This window comes from Bos javanicus, chromosome 15 (genome assembly GCF_032452875.1).
Source record: "Bos javanicus breed banteng chromosome 15, ARS-OSU_banteng_1.0, whole genome shotgun sequence".
Lineage (NCBI taxonomy): Eukaryota > Metazoa > Chordata > Mammalia > Artiodactyla > Bovidae > Bos > Bos javanicus.
Genome location: NC_083882.1, coordinates 31,678,463 through 31,703,854, shown reverse-complemented (window position 1 = coordinate 31,703,854; position 25,392 = coordinate 31,678,463). Strand labels below are relative to the sequence as shown.

Sequence of the window (25,392 nt, the reverse complement as noted above, 5' to 3'; positions counted from 1 at the left end):
TGAGTGTGTGTGTGTGTGTTATCCGGGTGTCACATGTCACCCGGTTTTGGTGATTTAGCATGTTTCTCTATGCCCACTTGGAGCTATAGGATTACAGATGATGTAGAATTGGAAGCTACATTCTGTTATTTTTCATAGAAAAGCTACTAAGAATCTAATCAGAACAATCCAAGTAGAATAATTTTCCATGCAGGCTCCATGGGCTTCGTTGGCTACCTGGATGGTTCAATGGACTGAAAAGAAAATCATTCTGAATGTTCCTGTATATCAGAAATTTGGGCATTTGGTTCTGTATTAGTTTTTCACATTGGTTCCACACTTTCAGTTATGTATTTCACCCTCCTTCCGCCCAGTTTAAAAAATATTTAATCTTTTTTAAAAAGAGCTCATAATCCACTTCAGATCATCTCATTGCTTGTTTCACAGTTAGCCTTTCTGTATTCTGTAGGTCTAGGCTGTTTGTCTCTATAGCTAATCCCACTAATACAACATAAAGAAGCCCAGGAACGAGCTAGTGGTGAAAATTTCTAAACAGTACTGGCAGCAAATAGGAAGAAGCATAATAGGTGAACTGGAATCCTGGGAAAAAGAACGCTGTGGGCGAAACAAAACAACTGCCTCAACAAGCTATCTCTTATCAGAACGGCGCTGAATCCATCAACATGAATTAACCATATTTCATTCCCAGGGAAAGTGAACTCTTGTTTTTCTAGATGTCCAAAATAAATAAACTAATTAATTAACAACCCCAAGTCACAAACCGTCCTGCTTCCTCCACTAAGCCGATCTCAATGACCTGGAATCTTCAGCCTCTCGGAATGTCTACATGATTTGATTCCAAATCACACACTCCAGCACTTGGATATTTTGTGCTTTATCTTCACTGTTTCTTACAGGTAACTGTTGTCTTCTCAGACAGAAGACAGACACAGACTCTAATGTGGGGCTGTAGACTGAAGAAACACCCTCTCAAGGTCACGCACGAATCTAAGAATAATTCCCAACAGGATGACAGGCCTCTTGGTCCCTGTTCCCCTCTGACTTTTCTGCCATAGTCAAGAGAGAACACTGGATTGGGTACAAGGGATTCTGAAGGGTTAGCAGGATTCTTTTTTAAAAAAAAAAAAAAAAACAAGCTCTGGCCAGTTTTATTAAAGAATAATTGTACATGATTTACTTTTCACCAGTCTGTTCTGGCATGCTTCTAATAATATCAGAATCACCTGGATCAACGATAGCCAGTGTGCATACTCTGTAGTATTTTCCACATGCTGTGCCCAATTCAATATTATTGCCACCATAGTGATGGACACCAGTTTTGGCCAACATGGCATAATACTCTATTTCAGATTTCCTCAAGGCTGGGCAGTTGTTGGTGAGGATGACCAGTTTTGCTTTGCCTTGTCTGATCATTTTCAGAGTCTGTTTGTACCCCAACATGTACTTTCCACTTTTCATAACCAGCTGGAGCCTAGAGTTGATCGACTCCAGTGACTTTTTCGTCTTCTTTGCAGCCACCATCTTCTTGCCTTAGATGCGGGATGCCTCCAACCAAGAGCAGCCACCAAGATGGCCAGGGAGTGAGCAGCAGGATTCTTTAGCTAATTTTCTGGCAAGAGGATCATTGCGCTTATGTGTCTGACCTCCATCCTCTATAATACAGACTCTACATATTTGCAGTAAGACTCTATATATTTACCTTTGTAAATAAGTTAAACTACCCAGATACAACTCAGTTACAATGCATTGGTTCTCTGACTCATTTCCTTCAATCCTGACCACTAAAATATTTACATGCATGGTCTCACTTAATATATGAGCAGATTATATGCTCAACTCCTTTTTAAAAAAAGTCATTATTGAATTTGCTGCAATATTACTTCTCTTTTATGCTTTTTGGCTGCACATTACATGGGATCTTAGCTCCCTGACCAGCGATCGAACCTTCACCCCCTGCATTGGAAAGCAGTCTTAACCACTGAACTGCCAGGGAAGTCCCTACACTCAACCTCTTTATGATTCTTCTTAGGCCATCAACTTTTCTGCCATTTCTGATCAGAGAGTTTGTTTTCCATTCTACTCCCCTCACAAGCATTTTTCTTTCTTGATCTTCGTGCCAGTTCTTACGGTAACATTAATATGTTTTCATTCAGATTTGGAAATTAGTATGAAATTAATAGAATTTGAAGGATAACATTCTGTTGATAGTGACAGAACTGCTCTTTCCAGGTTGCCCTTAAATTACAGAGGGGTTGTTGACCTCCTCAGTTTTAAAACTTAGAGACTTTTTCCTCTGCAATCAACACCTGTTATTTCTAGCTTCCCTGGTGGCTCAGATGATAAAGAATCCACCTTTCAAGGCAGGAGACTTGGGTTGAGCCCTGGGTCCGGAAGATCCCTTGGAGAAGGAAATGGCTACCCACTCCAGTGTTCTTGCCTGGAAAATTTCATGGACAGAGGAGCCTGGTGGGCTACAGTCCATGGGGTCGCAAAAGAGTTGGACAAGACTCAGCGACTAAACAGCAATAACGAATATTTTTTCCATGAGAGGAGTTCTCTAAAGGCACGTCATCACCAATCTTTGAGGCATGCAGTAGGATCCCCGGTTGTCAGCCCCTGAGGCACTCTGTTTGGCTAATGTTGGAGGATTTGCCTGTGGGGTTGTGGGGAGAAGCCACCTTTCACAGAAAGACAAGCGAACAGCTCAAAGCAACTAAAGGCTTAATTTTTCTCTTTGAGAGGTCCCATAGGAAGCACTAGCTTTAAGTGAAATCTTTATGAAAGGATTCCTTCTCTGAATTTTCCCAACAGGCCTCTTTGTTATTACCTCCAGAGAGTCGCCTACCCATCAGGGAACCAAATCCCCCTTATCGTGTCCAGACTGCTTTACTGCTGTGCACACCCCACTGGAGGGAGGGTTACAAATGGTTCTCTCAAGCTTCACTCAAACCACCAGCCTGCCGAGTCTGAAATGCCCCGGCCCTTTCTGGCCTTCTGCACCATGGGAAGTCCCCCTTGGATTCCCAAAGAAAATTAAACTCCTTGGAATTCCAAACTAATAAACTTTCACAGAGAAGCCCCAGGCGGATTGGTTATCATGATATTTCGGTCTCACCTAACCAATAAGAGGGCCGGTTGGCAAGTTCCCAGGATGAATATTCTCATATGAGCATTGGATTAGAGGAAGCCAAAAGATTTTTGGCCATCTACGTACTCAACTTACACCCCACCTGGGTTCTGAGGTAGAGATCTTGTGACCGTTGGGGCCCTGCAAGGCAATTAAAAGAAATAAAGCAAAGTATTATATTTTAATTGATGTAATCTTCAAGCTCCCAGTGGAATCTGGGGTGATATCTGACTAGAGTTACCCTAGGTATCAATAGATGACTATTCTGTGAAAGTGCATTTAGGAAGACAAAACCCTATGAATCCTGAACTTCATTAACATGTGTATCCGTTTGGGGGTGGGAGGTGGGGATTGACTCTGTCTCCAGGACTACAAACTGAAAGAAGCCACCTAGGTTTTTCTGGGGTCTGAACAAAGAGCTGAAGGGGGTGGGAACTGAAGAGAGGGCAAGAGAGAAGGGCAGGTGGAGGGGAAGACAAAATGTGGGTTTATATTTTTATTTGCTTTCAGAGTACCTGGATTTTGGACACACCAAACCACTCTTTCGAAACCCAGACAGCTTTCATCCATCACTAACATTTCAGGGTTTCTTTCTGTTTTATTGTAAATATTCCAGTCGAAGAAAGATAAACAGACAAGAAAAAACAGCTTTATACAGTATACAGAGTCAGATAGAAAATACAGAATGGAAAAGAAAGGCAACAACCAACAGATAAAAGTGGAGACGAACCAAGGAAGAGAACTAGCTGGTTGCAAGTTCACGCAGCAGCTTGAGCGAGGTGCAACAATGGTTTCTGCAGCTGATAGAAACTGCCTTGCGCCACCAGTCTTATCTTTATTCCGTGAAAGAAACAGACTTTATAAATGATTCATGGGGACATTTACTTCACTAATCCATTAAAAAAAGTTTGTTATTGATCAAGATGTCTTGCTCATAAAAATGAGTTTTATTTGTCTTTAAAAAAAAAACAAAAAAACAAACCCTTCCTGCTCCACATGTGATCTGACAGTAGGGACCACATTGTGCGAAGCAAGGGCTGGAGTTGAGGGCATCGTGGCACCATTTTGGTCTGCAGTCTGTCGGCCTCCAGGTGCCCTTCCCGCCAAGTCTGTGTTCCTTCAGGTGGTTCAAGCGAGCAAGGTTTAAAAAAAAAGACTCGTGTCTGCAGAGCTTGCTGACATTTGATGAGTTAAGAGGAAAAAGTAAGAGGACTCAAATTCATGTGAGAGAAGAGGTCAGCCTAGTACAAAACCGGTATCCTTTATTTGATGCCTCAGGGTACCCCCAGGATGGCTGCTCTAACCAACTGTCCTGGCACAAAGAAGATGTCAACCTAATGTCGATGGCAAAAACATGGAATTAAGCTCGTCGTCTTCCAAAGGGGTCTTTACGTTAGTACATTCAGAACAGAAACAATGGGAGGACAATTTCGATTCAAGGTGTTGACGGTGGGGGAGGTGATCGTCGTAGCTATTTAGCTCTCTCTCCCTCTGGATTTTCTAAACTGACAAACAGAAATTGCATAGAATTTGTTTTCCATCAGAACATGAGAACTCTGTGTGTGAACCTCCCAACTGGAGAAGCCAAGCAAAGACCAAGTGGCTGCTGGGAAGGCTGCCCCTCCCGTCAGAAGATGCTGTGGACCCTCAAGCATCTCACAAGTAGAGAAGCACTTTGCAGGCAACTGACAGCCTGGAAAGCATCAGTAACTCTGAGTGTGCAGATGGAAGAGAAGTGAGATGCTTCATGTGAAGTCATACAAGGGGGCTACTGCCCATGTGTCGGTAAGAACTCAAGAGTTCCTAGTTCCCAGGCCTGTGCACTGGCCACAAGACCCTACCTCTCTCCCAGGAACCTGGCAAAGTCTTGATTATTTATGGTCTTTCTATATAATAAACACACACACACACACACACACACACACACACGTGCGCGCTTGTACCCAGGTCTCCCATCTAGTAGCAAGAAGTCACCCAATCCAGGATAGCTCTGGCTTCATAGGCAGCTACTGAATTTTGTTAAAAAGAGGTGCAGGTAACAAAGTCTGCACCGGACCAGCAGGGGGCCCCATCCTCTCCCCACCTCCCACCCCATGAACACTGAGCCAAGGCCACTGTCCAGGAAGTTTGCATTTACCCTCTCTGCTCCTTAAACCAGCCCTGGGATAGTCAATGCCTTCTGCACTCCTCTCTCTTCTCTCCTTCTCAGAGATCACTTTCATCAAAGACCACACCAAACCCAATCACAGTGAAAGTCAAAAAGAGAAACAGAAAGAAGGGACATATTAACCTCTCAGGCATTTCAAGTTCTCTCAGTCAACTTTGAGTTCATTGGTTTGGGACGTTTTAAAAATTACTTTAATGGACCTTTATTGGAGACTCTCCACCTAATTCTTCCCAAGAGCCTTCTCCTCCATGCCCCTGTGTCCCCGGTCACCACACAGAAAGGAGAATTCAGCACCTGGAGTTTGATGCACTGGCTGCTCCATATCCTAAAATTTAGGGAAATGGTAACAGAGATTATGGTGACTTCCAATCCCTAATCCAGCCTCCCCGCCTCCCCAAGAAAGCAAAACAAGGGAAGAGAATTGAGACAACAAAGAAGGGAAGGAAGGCAAAAGAGACAACAAAAGAACATTAACAAAAATATACAAATCCAGAAAAGAAAAACTTCCCTGTTGAGTTTAATTTTTTTTTTTTCCTGTAAGAACTAGACCCAGGGTACAATGGCCCCTTCCTAGGGGGAAATTCCACTGATGATGCCACCAATTCATCTGACGGTCTGGACAGGGACCCCCACCCGGACTCTGTAGTTTTGGCGGGATGGGAAGGCCCACTGAGGGGAGTGGGGGCTTGTGGCTAGGAGGCAGAGAGTCCCTTGCCACTTGGGCGCATCGTCTCTGGGGTGGCCCCAGCTCCCCGGACCAGGGCGCCGCCTCCGGCTGGGGCGTCAGGCTCTTTGATCTGTTTGTAAAGTTACTGGATCCAAAATCCGGAGAGAAGGGTGGACGCTGTACAAGTCCGAGGGCCCGGCAGGCAGCAAGCGCCGGCCCGGCGCATCCCGCCCCCGCAGCGGGCAGAGGAGCGGAGCATCTTCGGCGGCGGCAGGGTTACTCGGGCTCGCTGCTGTTGGTGGTCTTCTCCCACTCCAGGCTCTCCTCGCTGCGCGCCGGGGACGGCCGCGCCCGCAGGCCCTGGAAGCGGCGGCACTCGGGGCACACGCGGATGTGCGTGCAGCCGCGGGCCACCAGGGCGGCCTCCTGGGCCAGTCTCTGCGCTAACTGGTCTGGCTCCCCGGCCCCGCACAGCTTGCCGTTGCTGAGCGTCGCGGTGCCCCGGGGCCGGCGCTGCTCCTCCGGGATGGGGGGCCGGGGCGGCGGCAGCCCAGAGCGCCGCCGCCGCGGATGGACAGTGTCCTGGCATAAGATGATGTTGCGCAGCTCGCTCACCATCTCCTGGCAGACGGACCCCTGCAGGACATGGGAAGGTCATAGCCCCATCTTTCAAGAGCAGCCCCATATGGTCCCCAGCGTGCTAGTTCGGGCGAGCGATCAGGGCGCAGAGTTTCAGAATTTTATCATCGTAAATGATCGATGGTCTTTCAACTCATCCTCTTACTTCCACCCGCTATTTAATATTCAAACATCCTCCATACCATCGTGTGCAACAGCCCTACCAGCTGGTTGTTTCAACTTCGAACACCTTCAAAGACAGTGATCTCACCGCGGTGGGAAAGCGCCCCTACCAGTTTTGCATATTTCCCTTAAACGCTGCTTCCTTCTACTGACTTAATTCCTCTCCCTGAAATTGTCATCCATGGATCCCAGTTAAATTTGGACCTTGAAGCTGACTAAATAAGTAATCCCTCTACCAGATGTCAGTCTTTCAAGTATTTGAAAAAGCAGCCCTGTCTCCATGAACATTCTGTTCTCAGGCTAAAAAGTCTCATTTCTTTTAATCAGCTGGTTATGGCTGGAGAGGCTGCTGTTCTAACAAGAACTGTACAACAGCCATCTACTCCTGCAGCTCTCCTGATAAGAAACTCTTGGGTCCAGCTGTGTTTTAGAATATTTTGGATTTGGACAAGGTAATACAGTGAACATAAAATACATTATGTATCTGTTCCAGTGGGCTCTGGGGAAAACCCTGCATTCAAACACATTAATAGCAAAAGGTATATATGCTCACCCCAAGTGAGAGAAAGACCATAAACATTAGCCTCATACAAGTCCAAGTCGAGGTTTCTCACCAAATACGCTGGCATCAAACAAAAAACTTGGAACTTTCTGAACTGAGCTTTTTAGGTTTCAGAATTGTGAATGAAGAATCTTCAACTTGTACCATGACAACCATGTGCTGTGCTTAGTCGCTCAGTCGTGTCCGACTTTTTTCGATCGCCCGCATTGTTCCATTAATTGTTCCATTAGGGGAGTCTACTTCTCTGTACCTGCTTCAGGTGGAGGGTCTATGCAAGCTGGGTTATTTTCCCAAGAACTCACCCATGGTCTGGATGTACCTTGAACAATTCAGTGAGGAGTTCAAGCTCTCCCAGGCTCCTCTGTCCATGGGATTCTCCAGGCAAGAATACTGGAGTGGGTTGCCACGCCCTCCTCCAGGGGAATCTTCCCAACCCAGGAGTTGAACCCAGGTCTCCTCCATTGCAGGTGAATTCTTTACCATCTGAACCACCAGGGAAGCCCATGACTATCATAGTTATACCCATTTCACAGATGTGGAAATGGAGGCTCAAAGAATTTATATACTTTACTAGACTTATTCAACTAACAAATAGCTGACCTAGAAGTTGAATCTACACCTACCTACTTCAGAGTGAGTACATGCTCTGCTTTGTTCTCTACTCTGTGCTGGAAAGGACACTTTTTGCCCCCAGGATGGGAGAAGGAACTTTCTTTTCTTTCATGTTCTCTCTTCCAGTCTTCCCATTCTATCAGCAGAAACGGGAAGTTGCTTTACCATAATCAAATTGTTCATGTAGCCTTTACTCTTCTTTCTAGATGTTGGGAGAGCTTGAACTCCTCACTGAATTTTTCAAGGTACATCCAGAACATGGGCGAGTTCTTGGGAAAATAACCCAGCTTACACAGATCCTCTACCTGAAGCAGCTACAGAGAAGTAGACTCCCCTAATGGAACACGGCCTGAGTCAGGATGAGACTCAAGACTGTCAATAAATAGCAGAGACTCTATGCAAGTCTTGACTTCTCTGTGCTTCTAATAATAACAAAAGCATCATCTCCTGCCTAATCTATTATATGTGACAGAATATACCAACATACATGTAATGACTGTCAACTAAGTATCAAATTCTTAGTAGTGGGAATACTGACACTAAAGACCAAGTCCTTACTTTCGGGTAGCAAAATGTCTAGTAACCAGGCTGATGTGAAAATAATTGGCACACAGTGTGTGACTGCTCTATGCTCTGGTTACAGGGGTGGTGGAAGGGAGGAGAAATGAGTAGCGTTCTGATTTGGGGGAGAAGGCAGGAGATGTGGGGAAGGTTTCAGAGGGCAAGGAACACCTAAATGAGGTCTTAGGGAGAGGTACGAGCATCACTGTTTAAGGAGCAGATGGAGGAAGAGAGCCAGTAATGCTAAAGAGAGAAGGATGTGGGGAACCAAGAGAGTCTGGAGCAGGCAAGGCAAGGGAAGAAAGAGTTCTGGAAGGAACTTCCCACTTCATCAAGGGCCACACTGAGGTCCAATAAGGCCCAGTGGGTTATCTTCTGGTTTTGTTCATTGGGAGGGGTCAGGCCTCTTAGCCACAACCTTTCAGGGCAGAGGTCCTTGAGTGAGGCCAGAATGGGAGGTGAGACAGGGAGGTAGAGGCAGTGGATTACCTGGGTTTGCAAGAGGAGAGAGGGAGGGCAAGAGCAATAGTAACATGGCTGTTACTTGAGACTATGGGATAAACATTAGTGTAGTTGTGGACTTCGGGGAGAGAACAGGGAGAAAAAATAAATGAGAGAAAAAGGATAATCCTAGAGGAGCTGAGGAAAGATGGGAACGAGGTGGAGGGGTGACCAGAACATGCGAGGCAGGCCCAGGGGTGGCTCCAGCTGTGGATGGATTTTTAAGGCGGTGATCTTCAGTGGGGGCTGGTCACTCCTGATCTCTTGGTGAGACAGGAGGGAACATTAGTCATGAAGGAGCAAAGGGTTATGAGGAGTGGGTGATGGCTTGAAAGTCCTAAGGGGGCATGAGAAAGAGGAAGAGATTGGTGAGCTGTGTTAAATCGAGGCCCTACATGAGGCTGGACCACAGAGGTTTATAGGAGCCCTGGACCCTTAGTTATTGTTAGGAGCTGTTTCTCCAGTGTCAGTTAGGGAGAGAGATTTTAGGACAATCAGGAGTTGGGAGACTGAGATAGATGCCAGTATACTTTAGTTTTTTTTTTAAATTTTTTGAGGAACCTCCATACTGCTCTCTATCCCATGGGTAACATAGATAGCTAATGGGAAGCTGCTGTATAGCAGAGGGAACTCAGCTCGGCGCTCTGCGATGACCTAGAGGTAGGTTCAAGAGGGAGGGGACATGTGTACACATATAGCTGATGGACTTCATTGTATAGCAGAAACTAACACAACACTGTAAAGCAATTATACCCCAATTAAAACAAACAAATAATGCAAGTAGCGTGTAAGGAGGTAGAATGGGGCTACAATTGGATAAAGTCTTTTTCCTCCTTCTTAGACTCCTCCATCTGTGTGAAGCGTAATTAACCCAGTTTCTAAGTCACAGGTCTGAGAATTAAACGTCTTCCAAATCTCTGAGAAGGAAGATGCCATTTTGAGCTCTCATGAATTAGGATAATAGCTCTAGACAGCTTTTACCTGCAAGGCAAAAAACATACTTAAGATGGAAGAGCCAAAGCCACTGTTTCCATTGTAACCTGGTTACTTTTGCTTGTTTTTCCTTTTAATACTATACCTTAAATCACAGTTGTGCTAAATCCATGGGCCCCCTACCCTCCTGTGGGATTTCACAGGCTCTGTCTGAAGTGACCTTTGTCCCTGCATGAGCCTCTGAACTTTGCCCTGCCTGCCAACACTATATAGGTCATACCCATTAGAAGGTTTACCTCAGTCGCTTCTGAGTGTCGGAGAGTCCATAAAAACTCCAACATAGCCATAAAAATCGCCACGATTAAGCCACAAATAAGAACCACAAAGATTCCACCAATATTCTCCATTCCTAGTCCTGTAAGAAAGTGAGAACAAACAAAAAAATAGCGTAAAAGAGCTGGAAGACATAATTATTCTACGAAAAATGTTGAATGTTATTTGAATTACCAGCACTTGAGACTTGTAGATGCTTTACACACATGTTCCCTGAGATATAATTATTCTTTTGAAACAAAAGCAGAGCGTAGCTGGAGGAGAAGAGGGGAAGGGGATGTAGATGCAGATGGAGGAGATTGGTGAGAGGCTTCTTGGGGCGGGAGTGGTGGTCATCTTATGAAAATGGGCTCAGGCAAAATTGGATTTCGCCTATAGATACCAAAGGGCTTCCCAGGTGGCTCAGTGGTAAAAAATCCGCCTGCAATGCAGGAGATGCAAGTTCGATCCCTGGATAAGGAAGATCCCCTGGAGAAGGAAATGGCTACCCACTCCAGTATTCTTGCCTGGGAAATCTCATGAACAGAGAAGCCTGGTGGGCTACAGTCCATGGGGTTGCAAAAGAATCGGACACAACTTAGCGACTATACAACAACGATAACAATGATATCAAAATACCAGCAAATTCTAGCTGTTTCACAAAAATGTAGTCAATCTTCCTAACACTGTGTTTGCTTGATATAAAGCCATTTATATCTATGGATATAAAAAACTTGTAACCTAACTGTGGATAGAAAAAAGTTTCTTTTACTTATCTGTGTCAGCATGTTACTAAAATACTTCCTTGGAAAGTAAAACTTTTTATTCCACCAGACCAGTGGCTCCCAAACCTAAAGGCCATCAGAACCATCTGGGAAGCTCATTAAAAACACAGATCCCTAGTCCTTACCCTAGACCTACGGAATCCCTACCTCTGGAAATGATGCCTAGGAATCTGTATTTTTAAATGCATTTCACAGGTGGTTCTTTTCCAGCCAGGCCTAAAATTTGTTTGCCAATTGGTATTTGGGAAAGCATTGTACATAGCTAAGTTTCTTCAAGTTAGGCACAATATCTGGTTATAACCTCACTTCCTAGTATGATGACCATCCACATAACATATACTTAACAAATACTTCTAGAATTATATGGTTGTTTCACTTCTGCAATGTCAAACACCACATTAGCTATGTAACTGGATGCTTTTTGGGGGGGGGGAATGTCAGACACACATGAAACTCTGACTCACCAGGGGCCACAATCATAAATCTAAAAGCAGCTTTTATCTAGGAAAGTGCCAAGAGCGTGGCTTCCCTCCTATGCTCTTCCTGAATACTTGCACGTTTTGAGTGTCTGTTCAACCAGCAGTGCCCTCATGGGACAGGGAGCTATGTCGTGTCAGGGAGAGCCAGCGTCTTGCAACGCTGAGATGAACCAGGGTTTAGGAGCAGAAATCTGACACTGCTTCCTGTACTTGGCAAAGCTGGAAAAATATCCCTGCCTAGCCATTTCAAGATGCCTTGGGTTTCCTCTCACAAAGCCTCAAGTGAATGTCTTGTTTTTTTGGTTTTTGTTTTGTTTTTAAAATAACACAGCGTGGCACAGCATCTGCCTATACTAATAATCTGCTACTCCAAGGGCTCACATCATGAATGCACCCAATGGGTTATATACTCTGGTCTGCAGGTCCACACAGCCAACTCTTGAGGACCTGCATGAATACAACATCCTCTATTTTGAATAATCAAAACCAAGAGACAACTTAAAAACTCAGTTTTAAGGGAACGCATATAGAGTTTGGAGTAGATTTCTTCCTTCCAGGAGGAAGGTGCTTGGGCTTCTTTGATGGCCTGTCCCTCTAACCTGGAACCATTTAGGCAGAATATTCTTGCCTGGAGAATCCCACGGACAGAGGAGCCTGGCTGGCTACAGTCCACGGGGTCGCAAAGAGTCGGACACGACTGAGCGAGTTCACTTCACTTTGACCACAGGAATATCACAGACACAAAAGAAACACTTAAGGGGGAATGCCCCAAGAATCTAGCTGGGGTGTGCAGCCACAGCTTTAGGGGTGGTGAAAACCGGGTTTTAGAACATTCACCTAAACATCATGGACTAACCAGTTTCTCCAGCCGGCCCCTGTGGAGAAAGGGCTCCCCAGTGAAGGGGAAGTGATAACTGATGCCAAGGAGGCCCGCCTGTTTAGGTAAACAGAGCCCCAAGTGACTGTTGAGGTACCATGGACTTTCCTATCACCTTCAGATAGTTCTGCCTGATATAGAGAAAACACTGTTTTCAGTCACTAAGTCGTGTCCAACTCTTTGGGACCCCATGGACCAGCATGCCAGGCTCCTCTGTCCTCCACTATCTCCCGGAGTTTGCTCACATTCATGGCCATTGAGCTGGTGATGGTATCTAACCATCTCATCCTTTGTCACCCCCTTCTCCTTTTGCCTTCAATCTTTCCCAGCATCAGGGTCTCTTCCAGTGAGTTGGCTCTTTGCATCAGGTGGCCAAAGTATTGAAGCTTCAGCTCCAGAAAAAAGATTAGGATCCCCTTTTAGGAACTCAACCTCCCCTCGTGTTTCTGCAGAGGAGGCATTCTCCACTCAGGCCCAGTTCTGCCATCTGGGCTCTAGTGTTTCCCTGTTGCCCTCTGTCCCCATCCTGGCCCTCCCCAGTCTTGTCTTCCCCACTGGCTTTTTCCCTCAGCACGAAAACACACTCAAGTCTTTCCCTTCTTATCAATGTCTACACACTACTATATTTAAAATGGGTAACCAACAAGGTGCTCCTGTATAGCACAGGGAACTCTGCTAAATGTTACGTGGCAGCCTGGATGGGAGGGGAGTTTGGGGGAGATGGATACATGTATAGGTATGACTGAGTCCCTTTGCTGTCCACCTGAAACTATCGCAACATTGTTACTTGGCTATACTCCAATATAAAATATTAATTAAAAATTAAAAAAGAAAAATAAAAAATCCGTCTCCTCCTTCCAGCTCTGTCTAGTGAATACCTTTCTTTTTTCCTTTCTTCCCTGGCCAAGCTTTTAGAAGCAGTTTGTCTATATCAGAACTATTTTAAGACAGCTCTTAAAACACTTACAGTTGGAGGCCCCAGCCCACACGAAACAAAAAGAAAATGTACCCACATTGTATGTTAAATGCATTTTTAAAATTCTGCTTCTGATGTGACGGAGTGGCAAGCAACGATTAATGTATAATTGGCTGTGATTTCTTAGCAGTTGTTGTGCATATAAGAGAATGTTTGCAAAAGGAGAAAAACCAAGCTGAAAAAATTGTTTCTAAATGTAGTGAAGTTTTTATGAATATTAAATTTAAAGTTAATGAAGTTGAAGCAATGTTACATCTTGGAGATATTTAATTACACGTCAACTTAATTTAGCAGTTTTCTTTTTGCATTTTGAAGCTAATAATTTTTTTCAGACCTCAAACATAGTTTTGGACACTCAAGAAAAGCTTTTAGGTGCTAGGTGACCTGTCTATGGTATCTAAAGGAGAAAATGATTGTGCTCTGAATTCACTTTTATCCTCCTGAATATTTACTTGTCATCCCATGAAATTTTGTTTTGTACCGCTAAAACCAAGTTCATCAGGGTCACCAATGAACATTTGGTTTCTAATCTATCAGAAAATTTCCAGTCCTGAACTTAGATGACTTCTTGTAACACTTGACATTGTCAACCAACCCCTTTTTGCATTTTTTTTTTTTTTTTGTCTACACTGTGAGGTTGTTGGGATCTCATTTCCCCGACCAGGGACTGAACCTGGGCCACAGCAGTAAAAGTGGCAAATCCTAACCATGGGACCATCAGGGAACTTCCTCTTCCTCCTTTTTTTCATGAAGCCATTGCTCTCTGCTCTCCCCCAGGCTTCTCAATTGTCTTTGCCGGCTCTGAAGCATATTCTCCTATTTCCCTGCACTGGGTCTCTTGCCTCTCCTCCGTGTACTGTCCTGCTGATTTAACCTCCTAAATGCTTTTTAATTTCTTACCCTTCTCTCTGTCTCTCCTACCACGTCCCTAGCTCAGGCCCCCACCATCTCTTGCCTGGACTTTGGCTGAAGACTCCAAAATAACTTCTCTGCACACAGCCTGTGCTTTTCAACTTTACCATCCATGTAGTTGCCCGAGTGATCTTTCTGGTCAGAAGATTTCTAATACATCTTGTATCACTCTAAAACTGCACAGAATAATCATTAGTTTAATGTAGATACCTTGATTTCCCACTAGACTGTGATTCCCTTGAGAGGGGGATCCACGTCTTGTTCAGCTCTGTAAAACCACAATCATGGCCCATCGTAAGAGTCAATAAATGCTTGTTTAAAAAACGAGCTGACAGAAAGAGGATAAGGACATCACAGGTGTAGATGCCTGCATTACCCAAAACTTTGGATTCATATTGTGATATGTACTCACTCCTAATCAAATGCTTTTAAATTAGTAATAAAGTGGGCCAGTCCTCATCTATTATTCCCAGGTGGCACTAGGGGTAAAGAATCCGCCTGCCAGTGTAGGAGATGTAAGAGACAATGTGGGTTTGTCCCCTGGGTTGGGAAGATTCCCTGGAGGAGGAAACGGCAGCCCACTCCAGTATTCTTGCCTGAGAAATCCCATGGACAGAGGAGCGTGGGGGCTACAGTCTGTGGGGTCGCAGAGTCAGACATGATTGAGAGTTTGAGCAGTAGCCCTCATCCAATTATCCTAGCCTGGTGACACAGACAGATGGCCCAGATTGTACTAAATGGCTGGCCAAAGTGGGACTGAACATGACATGGATGGTCCACAATGTGGACTTGACAGTACGTGGTCCTGAGCAGGTCTGGGGGTGGGGCTAGGGGAGAGTTATAAACAAACAGGTGATCTGTGCTGGGATAATCTTGATCAGGTGAGGGAAAGCTTCTTAAAGGAGCTTAGGTTTAAATGGGGTTCTGGTAGAAACTATGAGTCAGTGAAACACCCCACAGCCTCTCTTTCCCAGCTTCTCCTGTTTCAAGACCAGCATGTTAATCAGGGCTGTCAGCTCCAGCATGCTGACTCCGGGCTGAGTGGCTCCCTCCCCGTAGGAGCGGGGCTTATATACTGCTCGTGCCTTTAGGAACTTATTGGAAAAGGGAGGCAAGAATAGATTGCTGGCAGAGTTGCAGTTGAGAAACAGATGGAGTGGGGAGTGAGCGGGAAGCAGAGTTAGGAGGGAGCAGCGGTTCCATTAACATCGTCATTAGTCATTCTCCTAGAAGTCAGACGCCTTCCCCGGCTCACAGCCATCACTCAGAGCAGCCTGTCCTGTGGCCTCCCTCCAGTCTGACCCCAAGGCCCATGATGCACCCATAGATGCCTCCACACCTGTACTGGAGTCATCTTATCACCCCCACCCCTTCTTCAGACAAGACCACACAGAAGCCATCCAGACAGATGGCTTTCAAACTGAGATGTACCTGACACGAGTTTCTAAGGCTCAGTTGGGTCCCAGAAGTAAGACTATTAAACTAAAGTGGAATCAAACTCTCCCCATAAACTCTCAGTGGATTAAAGACTAACTTTGGTGTCATTCACAGATTGCCCACAAATACAAATGATAGTTGACAGATGCAAATGAAGAATGCTGTCTCCAGAACCACAGAGGGGAATGGGCCACCTCCAAGGGAGTATCTCTGAATAGATTTGAATCTCCACCCACCCACCCAGCCACCTGCTCTGCCTTTGGTTCTGACCAGCAAATAGTCACCTCTTGGATTCAGGTGCACATATATCCCAGACCTTAAAACCCGTGCATATCTCCAGATGGTCCTGTGGAAATCTGCAAATGCAAGGCAGGACAGTTCCTTTTGAATGGGAGCCTGGGAAGCAAAGAGGCAGAGGCAACAGGAGTCACGTGGCAGGGGCAGAGAGAGGAGAGACTGGTACCACAATCCCTTTAGGAGGCAGTGTATTTTGTCTTTGACATCAGTCAACACATCCTTCTTGAGAAGCTCCCATGAGCTGAGCACTATGCTAGGTGCTGAAGCTTGGTGCAGTCTTCCAGATTGACAACATTTGATAAGAACATGGTTTCTTTGACCGATATGATTTTCAAGCACTTACTAATTCAGAGTCTAGAAGCTCCCTTGCAGCTCAGCAGTAAAGAATCCGCCTGCCAATGCAGGAGACCAGGGTTTGATCCTTGGGTCAGGAAGATCCCCTGGAGAAGGAAATGGCAACCCACTCCAGTATTCTTGCCTGGGAAATCCCACGGACAGATGATCCTGGAGGGCTACAGTCCATGGGATCGCAAAGAGTCAGGCGTGACTTAGCAACTAAATAAATAAAAACAATCCAGAGCCACATTCACCTACATTCATGCAAATATATTAAATGGCCCCATCTCTATGGACTTATTTGTTGTAAATAACAACTTTACTTGCCCATATATGAGCTGACCTACATAACCTTTTCAGAAAATACAAAGTGAATCATCATGTTTGCACCGCTGAGGACTGTGAAACTAAGTTTGCCATTTCTTCTTGCATCGATCATGACATCTGTTGACTAGACCTTAGCAGATTCTGGAGACAGTGATGGCATAAGGGTCGGAAAAGCAACAGAATAGAAGAGGGATGGGAAACGCATCTGATAAATTTTGCAATTTATCGAAATAAAAATTATAGAAGGGGCACTTTACAATTTATCTGAAAGAGATGGGAATACCAGACCACCTGATCTGCCTCTTGAGAAATTTGTATGCAGGTCAGGATGCAACAGTTAGAACTGGACATGGAACAACAGACTGGTTCCAAATAGGAAAAGGAGTACGTCAAGGCTGTATATTGTCACCCTGCTTATTTAACTTATATGCAGAGTACATCATGAGAAACGCTGGACTGGAAGAAAAACAAGCTGGACTCAAGATTGCCGGGAGAAATATCAATAACCTCAGATATGCAGATGATACCACCCTTATGGCAGAAAGTGAAGAGGAACTAAAAAGCCTCTTGATGAAAGTGAAAGTGGAGAGTGAAAAAGTTGGCTTAAAGCTCAACATTCAGAAAACGAAGATCATGGCATCCAGTCCCATCACTTCATGGGAAATAGATGGGGAAACAGTGGAAACAGTGCCAGACTTTATTTTGGGGGGCTCCAAAATCACTGCAGATGGTGACTGCAGCCATGAAATTGAAAGACACTTACTCCTTGGAAGGAAAGTTATGACCAACCTAGATAGCATATTCAAAAGCAGAGACATTACTTTGCCAACAAAGGTTCGTCTAGTCAAGGCTATGGTTTTTCCAGTGGTCATGTATGGATGTGAGAGTTGGACTGTGAAGAAGGCTGAGCGCAGAAGAATTGATGCCTTTGAACTGCGGTGTTGGAGAAGACTCTTGAGAGTCCCTTGGACTGCAAGAGATCCAACCAGTCCATTCTGAAGGAGATCAGCCCTGGGATTTCTTGGAAGGAATGATGCTAAAGCTGAAACTCCAGTACTTTGGCCACCTCATGCGAAGAGTTGACTCATTGGAAAAGACTCTGATGCTGGGAGGGATTGGGGGCAGGAGGAGAAGGGGACGACAGAGGATGAGATGGCTGGATGGCATCACTGACTCGATGGACGTGAGTCTGGGTGAACTCCGGGAGTTGGTGATGGACAGGGAGGCCTGGCGTGCTGCAATTCATGGGGTCGCAAAGAGTCGGACATGACTGAGCGACTGAACTAACTAAGCTTGAGCACCTCGGATCTCATTCAATTCTCATTAAAAATACTATAAAGAAGGTCCACTGTCGGCATTTTACAGTTAAAGAAACAGAAATTCAGAGAACTTCAAGAATTTGCCCAAGTCTTCAGAGCTAAGATGTGAAATCCAGGTAAGTCAGGCTGCCCAGCTAACGTTTATAAAAGTAAAGCTGACCTTTATGAATGTCTACTATGAGCCAGCTTACTAGGCTAAACGTTTTAATCCAATCCTAACAGTTGCCCTGTGAAAATGGCACTACCCTTGCCTCTATGTTCCAGATAAGGAAATCAGGGTACTGGAGTCAGGTAACTTGCCCAGGACCCCACAGCTGGCAAGCGGAAGTGCCTGATTCAAATGGAAGCTGGAGTCTCAGCCTGTATCCCTACCCTACACCACCTCTCCAGGGAACTGGGGGCCCCCATTGTCCTTCATGCTGCAGGAGCATGATTACAGGACTCAACCTGGCTTCCCATGACTGAAGTCATTTCTAGGACCACTGCCCCAGTCCTGTCCCGAGTGCCTGGGGAGGGAGGCTGTGCTGTTGTTTAGTCAGTCAGTCATGACTGACTCTTTTGCGACCCCATGGATTTGCAGCCCGCCAAGCTGTGCTATCCATGGGATTTCTCAGGCAGGAATACTGGAATGGGTTGTCATTTCCTTTGCCAGGGGGTTCTTCCTGACCCAGGAATCCAACTCGTGTCTCCTGCATTGCAGGTGGATTCTTTACCACTGAGCCACCAGGGAAGCCCATGTATGGGCTGTGAGTTCCACTTATGAAAACCCCTGCTCTCCTTGGGAACATTACATCAAATGTTTGGATCAAAGATCCATTGACTTAATCTTGCCTCACTTTGCAGACACGGTGCGGCTGTGGTCTTTATACTCGCTGACCTCCTTTGATGCAGACACACCGGGCCATGGTTCACCTCTCTTCTTGATCACGCTTTCCACCCTACCCCTACACCCGTCCCAGAGTTTCCCTGTCTCTGAGCAGTCAATCCGATTTGTTTAGGAAGAGGCTTTCTCTGCAAGCATCACTTTGAGACACTATCTAAACTCCCATATTCAGGTTTCCAGTCTTGGCTCTCTCCAGAGAAACTAGAGAGCCAGCATAATAGAGCTGGGCCCCCAGGGAAGAAAGAGAAGGGAAAATGTCCCCACAATTCCCCCCACCCCTCTCATTACTCGCCCCCACTCTTGCTAAGATGTCTCACACTTTCATTCCCGCCATGCCAGACAGCAAACTTCCTGCTCTCTGAGGATTTTGTGAGTCAATGCCACTGGCCTCTATTCCATCCTTGAAAGGGGATCCTGATTTTCACAGCCCGGTGTTGTATTTATGTTCCTTTGAAGCCTGATTGTGAGCTTGTGTTTTTTAAGATAAAAGTATTTAATTTCCTTGGAATTCACCGACTACCTTTTTGTCTGGCGATTGCTCTGCAAAGCCTTCGGTAATACAATCCCCTTGAATGGGGATGTTGGCCCCTGTGAGTGGCTAGCGATATTTCTTTTTATAGGAGTTGAGTGAGAAAATAAATAAAATGAGTGTTTTTGAAAAGACAAGGCAGAAGAAAATGAAGCAGCTTGGAATGAAGCCTGCTTCTTTTTGTAATACTCCTGTCCTCCACATGATCTGTGTTTTTCAGCTGTGTATGCAGGTAACCGGTCACTGAGTTATAGGCAGGGAAAGAAATGGGGATAGATGAAGCCAAGGGGTAATGTTGTGGTTCTCATCAGAGCCAAGGAAGACCTGGCAAAAAAAAAAACAAAACAAAACTCGGATTGGTGGCATCAGCCCAATGTTAGGATTCTTCTCTGGATTTTGGCAGTGATGCTGGAGCTATAATATTGGATTAGACGTGGAGTAGCATCAGATCCTTTTCTTTAAAATGTATCACATTTTAATAGGATAACACAGTAGAAAAGGATTATGCCAGGCACTGTGCATTGTCTGAAACATCCTAATTGATGTCACTCTCAGCTTCAGAGGTCTGTGAGATAAGGATCCCCCTTCAAAGTTCCCTCCACCTCCATCCCTCTCAGAATGCTCCATCTTCTCCTCCTTCCTTAGGTCCATTTGAAAGCCAAGGGATTCCAATCAATAAAAGAAAGATCTCCTAGGAGCTGCTTTGGAAAGTAAATGAAAAGGACTGCCCTTTGTTCAATTTGAGATGCAAGAAAAAACATGGTCCTGCGGCTCCATTCCGGGCCCCCACGAAAGATTTCAAGGAAGAGAGCTTCCAGGCCATGCTGGCTCCTGTTCTTCTGCCACAGGGGAGGGGAGGTCTGTCAAGCAGTGAGTTATATCCTGGAAGTCTGATGGCTAATTTGTCACACACTAACCAGGCAGTGGCTCCAGTCCTTCCAGGTTAGTGCTTCTGGCCTGGCTTGGCAGAGGTCATGTGGACTTTTGCTCAGCCAGAAAGCCTTTCAGCTTCTCTGAGTAATGTCTGCTTGGGTTTCAGCCATGGCAGAAATGGGGTCAGTGCGTTAAACTGGCACCAGCTGCTGTGGCTGGGCTGGGAACCGAAGCCCCGGCTCTTATGCTGATTTGTACAGCATCTCCCACACAGCCCCTTCTTGGACCACACCGGTGATTAATATGGCTCCCCCTCTTGTACCCAAGGACGACTAAAAGGAGGCAAGACAGCATCAGCTGGTTGATAGAACCCGAGCATCTTCTGAAGCACATGAGACCTGGGCAAGGATGACTTCCACTGTTTATTTTCCCTCTTCATCTGCTCAGTTCTCTTCTCCGTGCCAGGGAACATTCAGTCCCCAATTGCAGAGTGGGGAGAAGCCTCCTGCTCACTTCTTTCCATCTTCCCTGGGAACCTGCTTTCCCTGTCTCTCTCCTCCATCCATTCTGAGCTCTGCTGTCAGACAGTCTTCTTAAAACCTCTGTGGAATGGGGAAGAATATCCCAAGCCAACCGCGCTGCAAAAACGACAACTTAATTTTCCTATAAAAGTACCAAATGTCTACCTCAGGCTTCTGTTTTCACCTGATTGCCAGAAACAGAGATTTCTTTATGTTTAAATTTCATGTTTGCTGTTGCTGCTGCTGCTAAGTCGCTTCAGTCATGTCCGACTCTGTGCAATCCCATAGATGGCAGCCCACCAGGCTCCCTCGTCCCTGGGATTCTCCAGGCAAGAACACTGGAGTGGGTTGCCATTTCCTTCTCCAATGCATGAAAGTGAAAAGTGAGAGTGAAGTTGCTCAGTCGTGTCTGACTCTTCCTGACCCCATGGACTGCAGCCCACCATGCTCCTCCGCCCATGGGATTTTCCAGGCAAGAGTACTGGAGTGGGGTGCCATTGCCTTCTCCAAAATTTCAGGTTTATATTCAGTTAAATACAGTGTTATCTCTGTTCCCCTTTCACTCCTGGATATATTTCAGGTCTGAGGTTGGCAAGGAGATGATGTCATGGGGGTGAAGTTAGGCGTCCTGTCCTAATGTTGGATTCGACTTAGATTTCCAATATCCTTGTCTGGGACCCTGGAAAATGCAGGCCTGTCCCTGTGACCTCTCTGCTCCTGGTCCCCACATGCCATCTCTCACGCCCCCCATTCCATGCAGCACAACACATATTTCTGGGGTCTGCCAAGCTCTGGAAGCAAGCAAAAACCTCTTTGCTTCTAGGGATTCCCAACAAATCCAGAGTTCTCTCTGGCACTCTCCACCTCTCAGCCGGACATCAGGCTCCTTCTCAGGGACCCTCCAAATTCTAACACATCCTTTCCGGCTCAGAAACTCCCTGTCTCAGAAGGACATCTTTTTATCTAATTTGCAGCCTGGGTGGCCTGGGTCTTTGAAGTTCTAGTGTCAGCTTTACACCAAGCTTCTTTTCAGGTACTGGCCTTCTGTATTCCAAAATACTTTTTAGCAAATCAAACACCTTGACTTCTAAGAACATTGTGTCTGCTGAGTTGGAACAACTTCTTTTAGAACTTAAAGGTAGTCTCTCCTCTCTGTTCCTCCCAAGGCAATGACTGTCCCCTGGGACCGTGAATGCCACTGGCAGCTCAGAGCTCCATCCACAGCACCTGCTTTCTTGATGCCACATCTCATGCCAGAACCTTTGAGGTCTGCCACCAACGTCACCAACTCAGTCCAGCGTGCTCACGGTGTGCCAAGGTGTATGCAGAGCTCTGGGGTGTTCCTAGGACATCTTCCTAGGACACGATTTTACCCAGAGTTTAGGCCAGAAAAGGGTTTTTCCACTACATAAACATGCCCATATCCGGCTGTCAGATGCAAAATTCACACGTGTTTTTAGGACAAAACAGAAGACTTTAAGGATATTCCAAACATGTTGGGCTGTTTGAGACGCTTGTGACTGTGTCCCCAGACCCCTCAAAAGTCCACACTCAGTCCCCTCTGCTGTGCATCTCTTCCATGGGAAAGTTTGGGACACTGGTCTGCTGTCCACACGCCTTCACCCACTTTTCAATGTCCTCTTAATCCAACCTCACCCTGCTTTTTGAATCCAATTTCTGAGTGTGACAGCTGTGCTCCATAATCTTCCTAAAGCTGTGACTTCCCAGGGCTTCCCTGGTGGCTCAGTGGAAAAGAATCTGCCTACGAATGCAGGTAAGTCAGGTTCAATCCCTATCAAGCCTGTGCTCTAGAGCCCAGGAGCCGCAACTACTGAAGCCCATGTGCCCCGGAGCCTGTGCTCTGCAACAAGAGAAGCCACTGCAATGAGAAGCCCACACACAACAATAGAGAAAAGCCCGTGCAGCAGTGAAGACCCAGCAGAGCCAAATAAATAAAATAAAAATAAACAAATAAAGCTGTAACTCCTAATGGATGTTTCATGGTCCAGGCCCCATGTCTCCATAAACCTTCCCTGAATATTGCTCAGAAGTATTGCCCTGGGGCTTCATAATACCTTCTGTCCAGCTCTATGAAAGCATCTCTGCATTGTGACTGTTACAGAGATGATCTGCACCTGTCTCTAGGTGCTAAGCCTCTTGAGGGCAGGGCCACGTCTCATTGCTTTTGATACTTTTGGAGCCCAGCACAGTGCCTGATACACAGCGGTCTCCACCGTTTGTTCGAGGCAGTGGGGGCTCTGTAAACACTTTCCATCCACTTCCTGGATGTCAGGGCTGTCTGGAGGAAAACAGACTTAGGAAGTAGGACCAGTCTGTAGGTCCTTGAGATGATGGCTGATTCATTCATTCCTTTCTATTCCTTGCATCAAGTACTGATGAAATGTCAAATGATATGCTGGTCACTGGGATAGAAAAATACATACGACACAGACCCTGTCCTTAAGGTTTTCACAGTCCATAGGGAACAACTATTAATAGAAAACTAATGTCCTATGTGTTGAAAAAGAACTATGTAGCCTGGAGGAATACAGGGTGGACAGATGCACTTGTGGACACTATTCAGACCTCAACTGCTTATTTAGATTAAAAATTTAGAATAAAATCACTTCTCATTTCCTTTGAACCAGGTGCCCTGCTAAGCATTTAACATGATTTATCTCATTCGATCTCTGCAATAGCCCAAGGAGGGTCATTATTATTTTTAGCTCTGTTTTCCAGAGAAGGAAACTAAGGCTTAAAGACATTTTACAGCGTAAATAACAAGGCCATCTATGGAGCAGAGTCCCCTTGACGCACTATTCATGATTTTGAGCCCTGTGCACACTGCCTCAGGGGAGAGAACCAACATAGTGGCAGTCGGCAGAACAAACAGGTGTGCAGGGGGGCAAAAGTTTGATAAGCTCCATTCTTGGGCGGTGGGGGGATTCCACTGGCCTTTGGGTGAAATCGTGAATGGGACAGAGATGATCTAAATTGAGGTCCCTGAGTGAAAGCCATAAGGTCCCAGCTCCTGAGTCATCATTACGTCCTTGCCAATCTGCTGCCCTCCAAGTGTTCCTCTATAGATTACTGGTGAAAATAAACACAAGCAAATACTAACTGCCAGGGGCTGGGTTTAGCAGTCAGGGATGAAAGGGGACACTGGAGAGTTGGGATAACTCAGTCGTGAGTCTCGAGGGGAACCAGGCTCCAAAAGATCAAATAGGATCAGGTTTACAAAGAGAAGGAAAGTGGGGGACCTCACCACCAGCGAGAAGGAGAAGAGGAGGGAGGCTTGGAGCAGCCAGAGCTGGTGGGGTCCCTGCAGCTCTCTGAGCCCTTGCTCTTCGCCACCCCTGTTTTGATCAGTCTCCCTCATCTACAGCCTCCCCGCATCCCCACGTGTGTCCAGTCAGCTGCCAGTCAGGAACAACTCTACAGAGTGGAGAGCTCTGGGCGTGAAGACTACCCAGGAAACCATCACAGCAGTGTCATTCAGCACCTTAGTGTGGCCCAGGGGGACCCTAAGCGGTGTCTTCTGACAGCTGTCAGTCAGTGGCTCTAATCACACATCCCACAAACTTTCACTGAGTGCCCATTATGTGTCAGTCTCTGCAGGGGAGGCCAGGGACATAGAGCAGAGGAGACAGGTCCACTCTAAGGGGCCATTGACCAGGCAGAGGACACCAAGAGTTGCAACGCAGCATGTTGAGTGCTCAATCCAAAACCACAGAAGGCACCCAACCCACTGTGGGAGGGAGAGGGTTGGAGGAGGATCAAGGGCTTTTAGGGTGCCAGAAACCTGGACATCTCTCCTGTTTCACTCTGGGTCCCAGGCCCATCTCTCTGTTTCTATTTTAAATTACTCCAGATCAGGACTTCCCTAGTAGTCCAGTGGTTATGATTCTGTGTTTCCACTGCAGGGGGCACAGGTTTGATCCCTGGTCAGGGAACTAAGATCTTGCATGCTGCAAGATGTGGCCAAAAAAAAAAAAAAGACGATATTCTAAATGACTAAGGGCTGCTCCTGTATTCCTGAGCCCTCTCCTTGCAGGATCAAGATGCACACAGAGACACTTAGGAACACAAAGTCACTCCCTCACTGTCTCATCCTGGATAATCACTCACCCTGAGCCAAGAGGGGAAGCACAAGGATCATCCATTTCACTCCTCTGCTGCCTCCCTGGGGGACAGCGTGTATAGGTAAACTCGATGCATATTTTAGCAAGGCTGCAGTAGATCACTGGGGTGACCAGATGATTTATTGCTCAAACCAGGACATTTGGAGAATGAAAGGGCATTCTAAAAATAACTAACAGGCATTAACTGATCTACAGCAGATATGTAGTCCGAGATTGTCCTGGGTAAGCCAGGGTATATATTCCCCCAACAGAAAATGCTACATGTTCAGGACCCTCGTGCACGCGTGCTAAGTGGTTTCAGTCATGTCTAACTATCTGGGACCCTATGGACTGTAGCCTGCCAGGCTCCTCTGTCCAAGGGGTTCTTCAGGCAACAACACTGGAGTGGGCTGCCATCTTCCAGGGGATCTTCCTGACCCAGGGATTGAACTCATGGCTCCTGTGACACCTGCATTA

The 25,392-nt window shown here is 46.0% G+C and overlaps 2 protein-coding genes across 2 annotated transcripts in view; both read right to left on the bottom strand.

Moving 5' to 3' along the window:
* Positions 1 to 1,128: 1,128 nt before the first annotated feature.
* LOC133261183 (large ribosomal subunit protein eL30-like) lies at positions 1,129 to 1,582 on the bottom strand. The gene has a single exon (XM_061439703.1). The coding sequence runs from the start codon at positions 1,519 to 1,521 to the stop codon at positions 1,174 to 1,176; it is 348 nt and encodes a 115-aa protein (XP_061295687.1). The 5' UTR covers positions 1,522 to 1,582; the 3' UTR covers positions 1,129 to 1,173.
* A 2,511-nt stretch (positions 1,583 to 4,093) lies between these two features.
* The window catches only part of GRIK4 (glutamate ionotropic receptor kainate type subunit 4), a 501,670-nt gene continuing 480,371 nt past the window's right edge, over positions 4,094 to 25,392 (bottom strand). The window contains exons 19-20 of the mRNA XM_061440611.1: positions 10,228 to 10,346; positions 4,094 to 6,597 (exon numbers count right to left, since the gene is read on the bottom strand). Coding sequence (XP_061296595.1) covers positions 6,238 to 6,597; positions 10,228 to 10,346 — 479 coding nt within the window. The 3' untranslated portion in view covers positions 4,094 to 6,237. The remainder of the gene's footprint in view (positions 6,598 to 10,227; positions 10,347 to 25,392) is intronic.

What these genes read in the sequence shown, in the direction of transcription:
- LOC133261183 (XM_061439703.1), bottom strand. Translation starts at nt 1,521, where the DNA reads ATGGTGGCTGCAAAGAAGACGAAAAAGTCACTGGAGTCGATCAACTCT.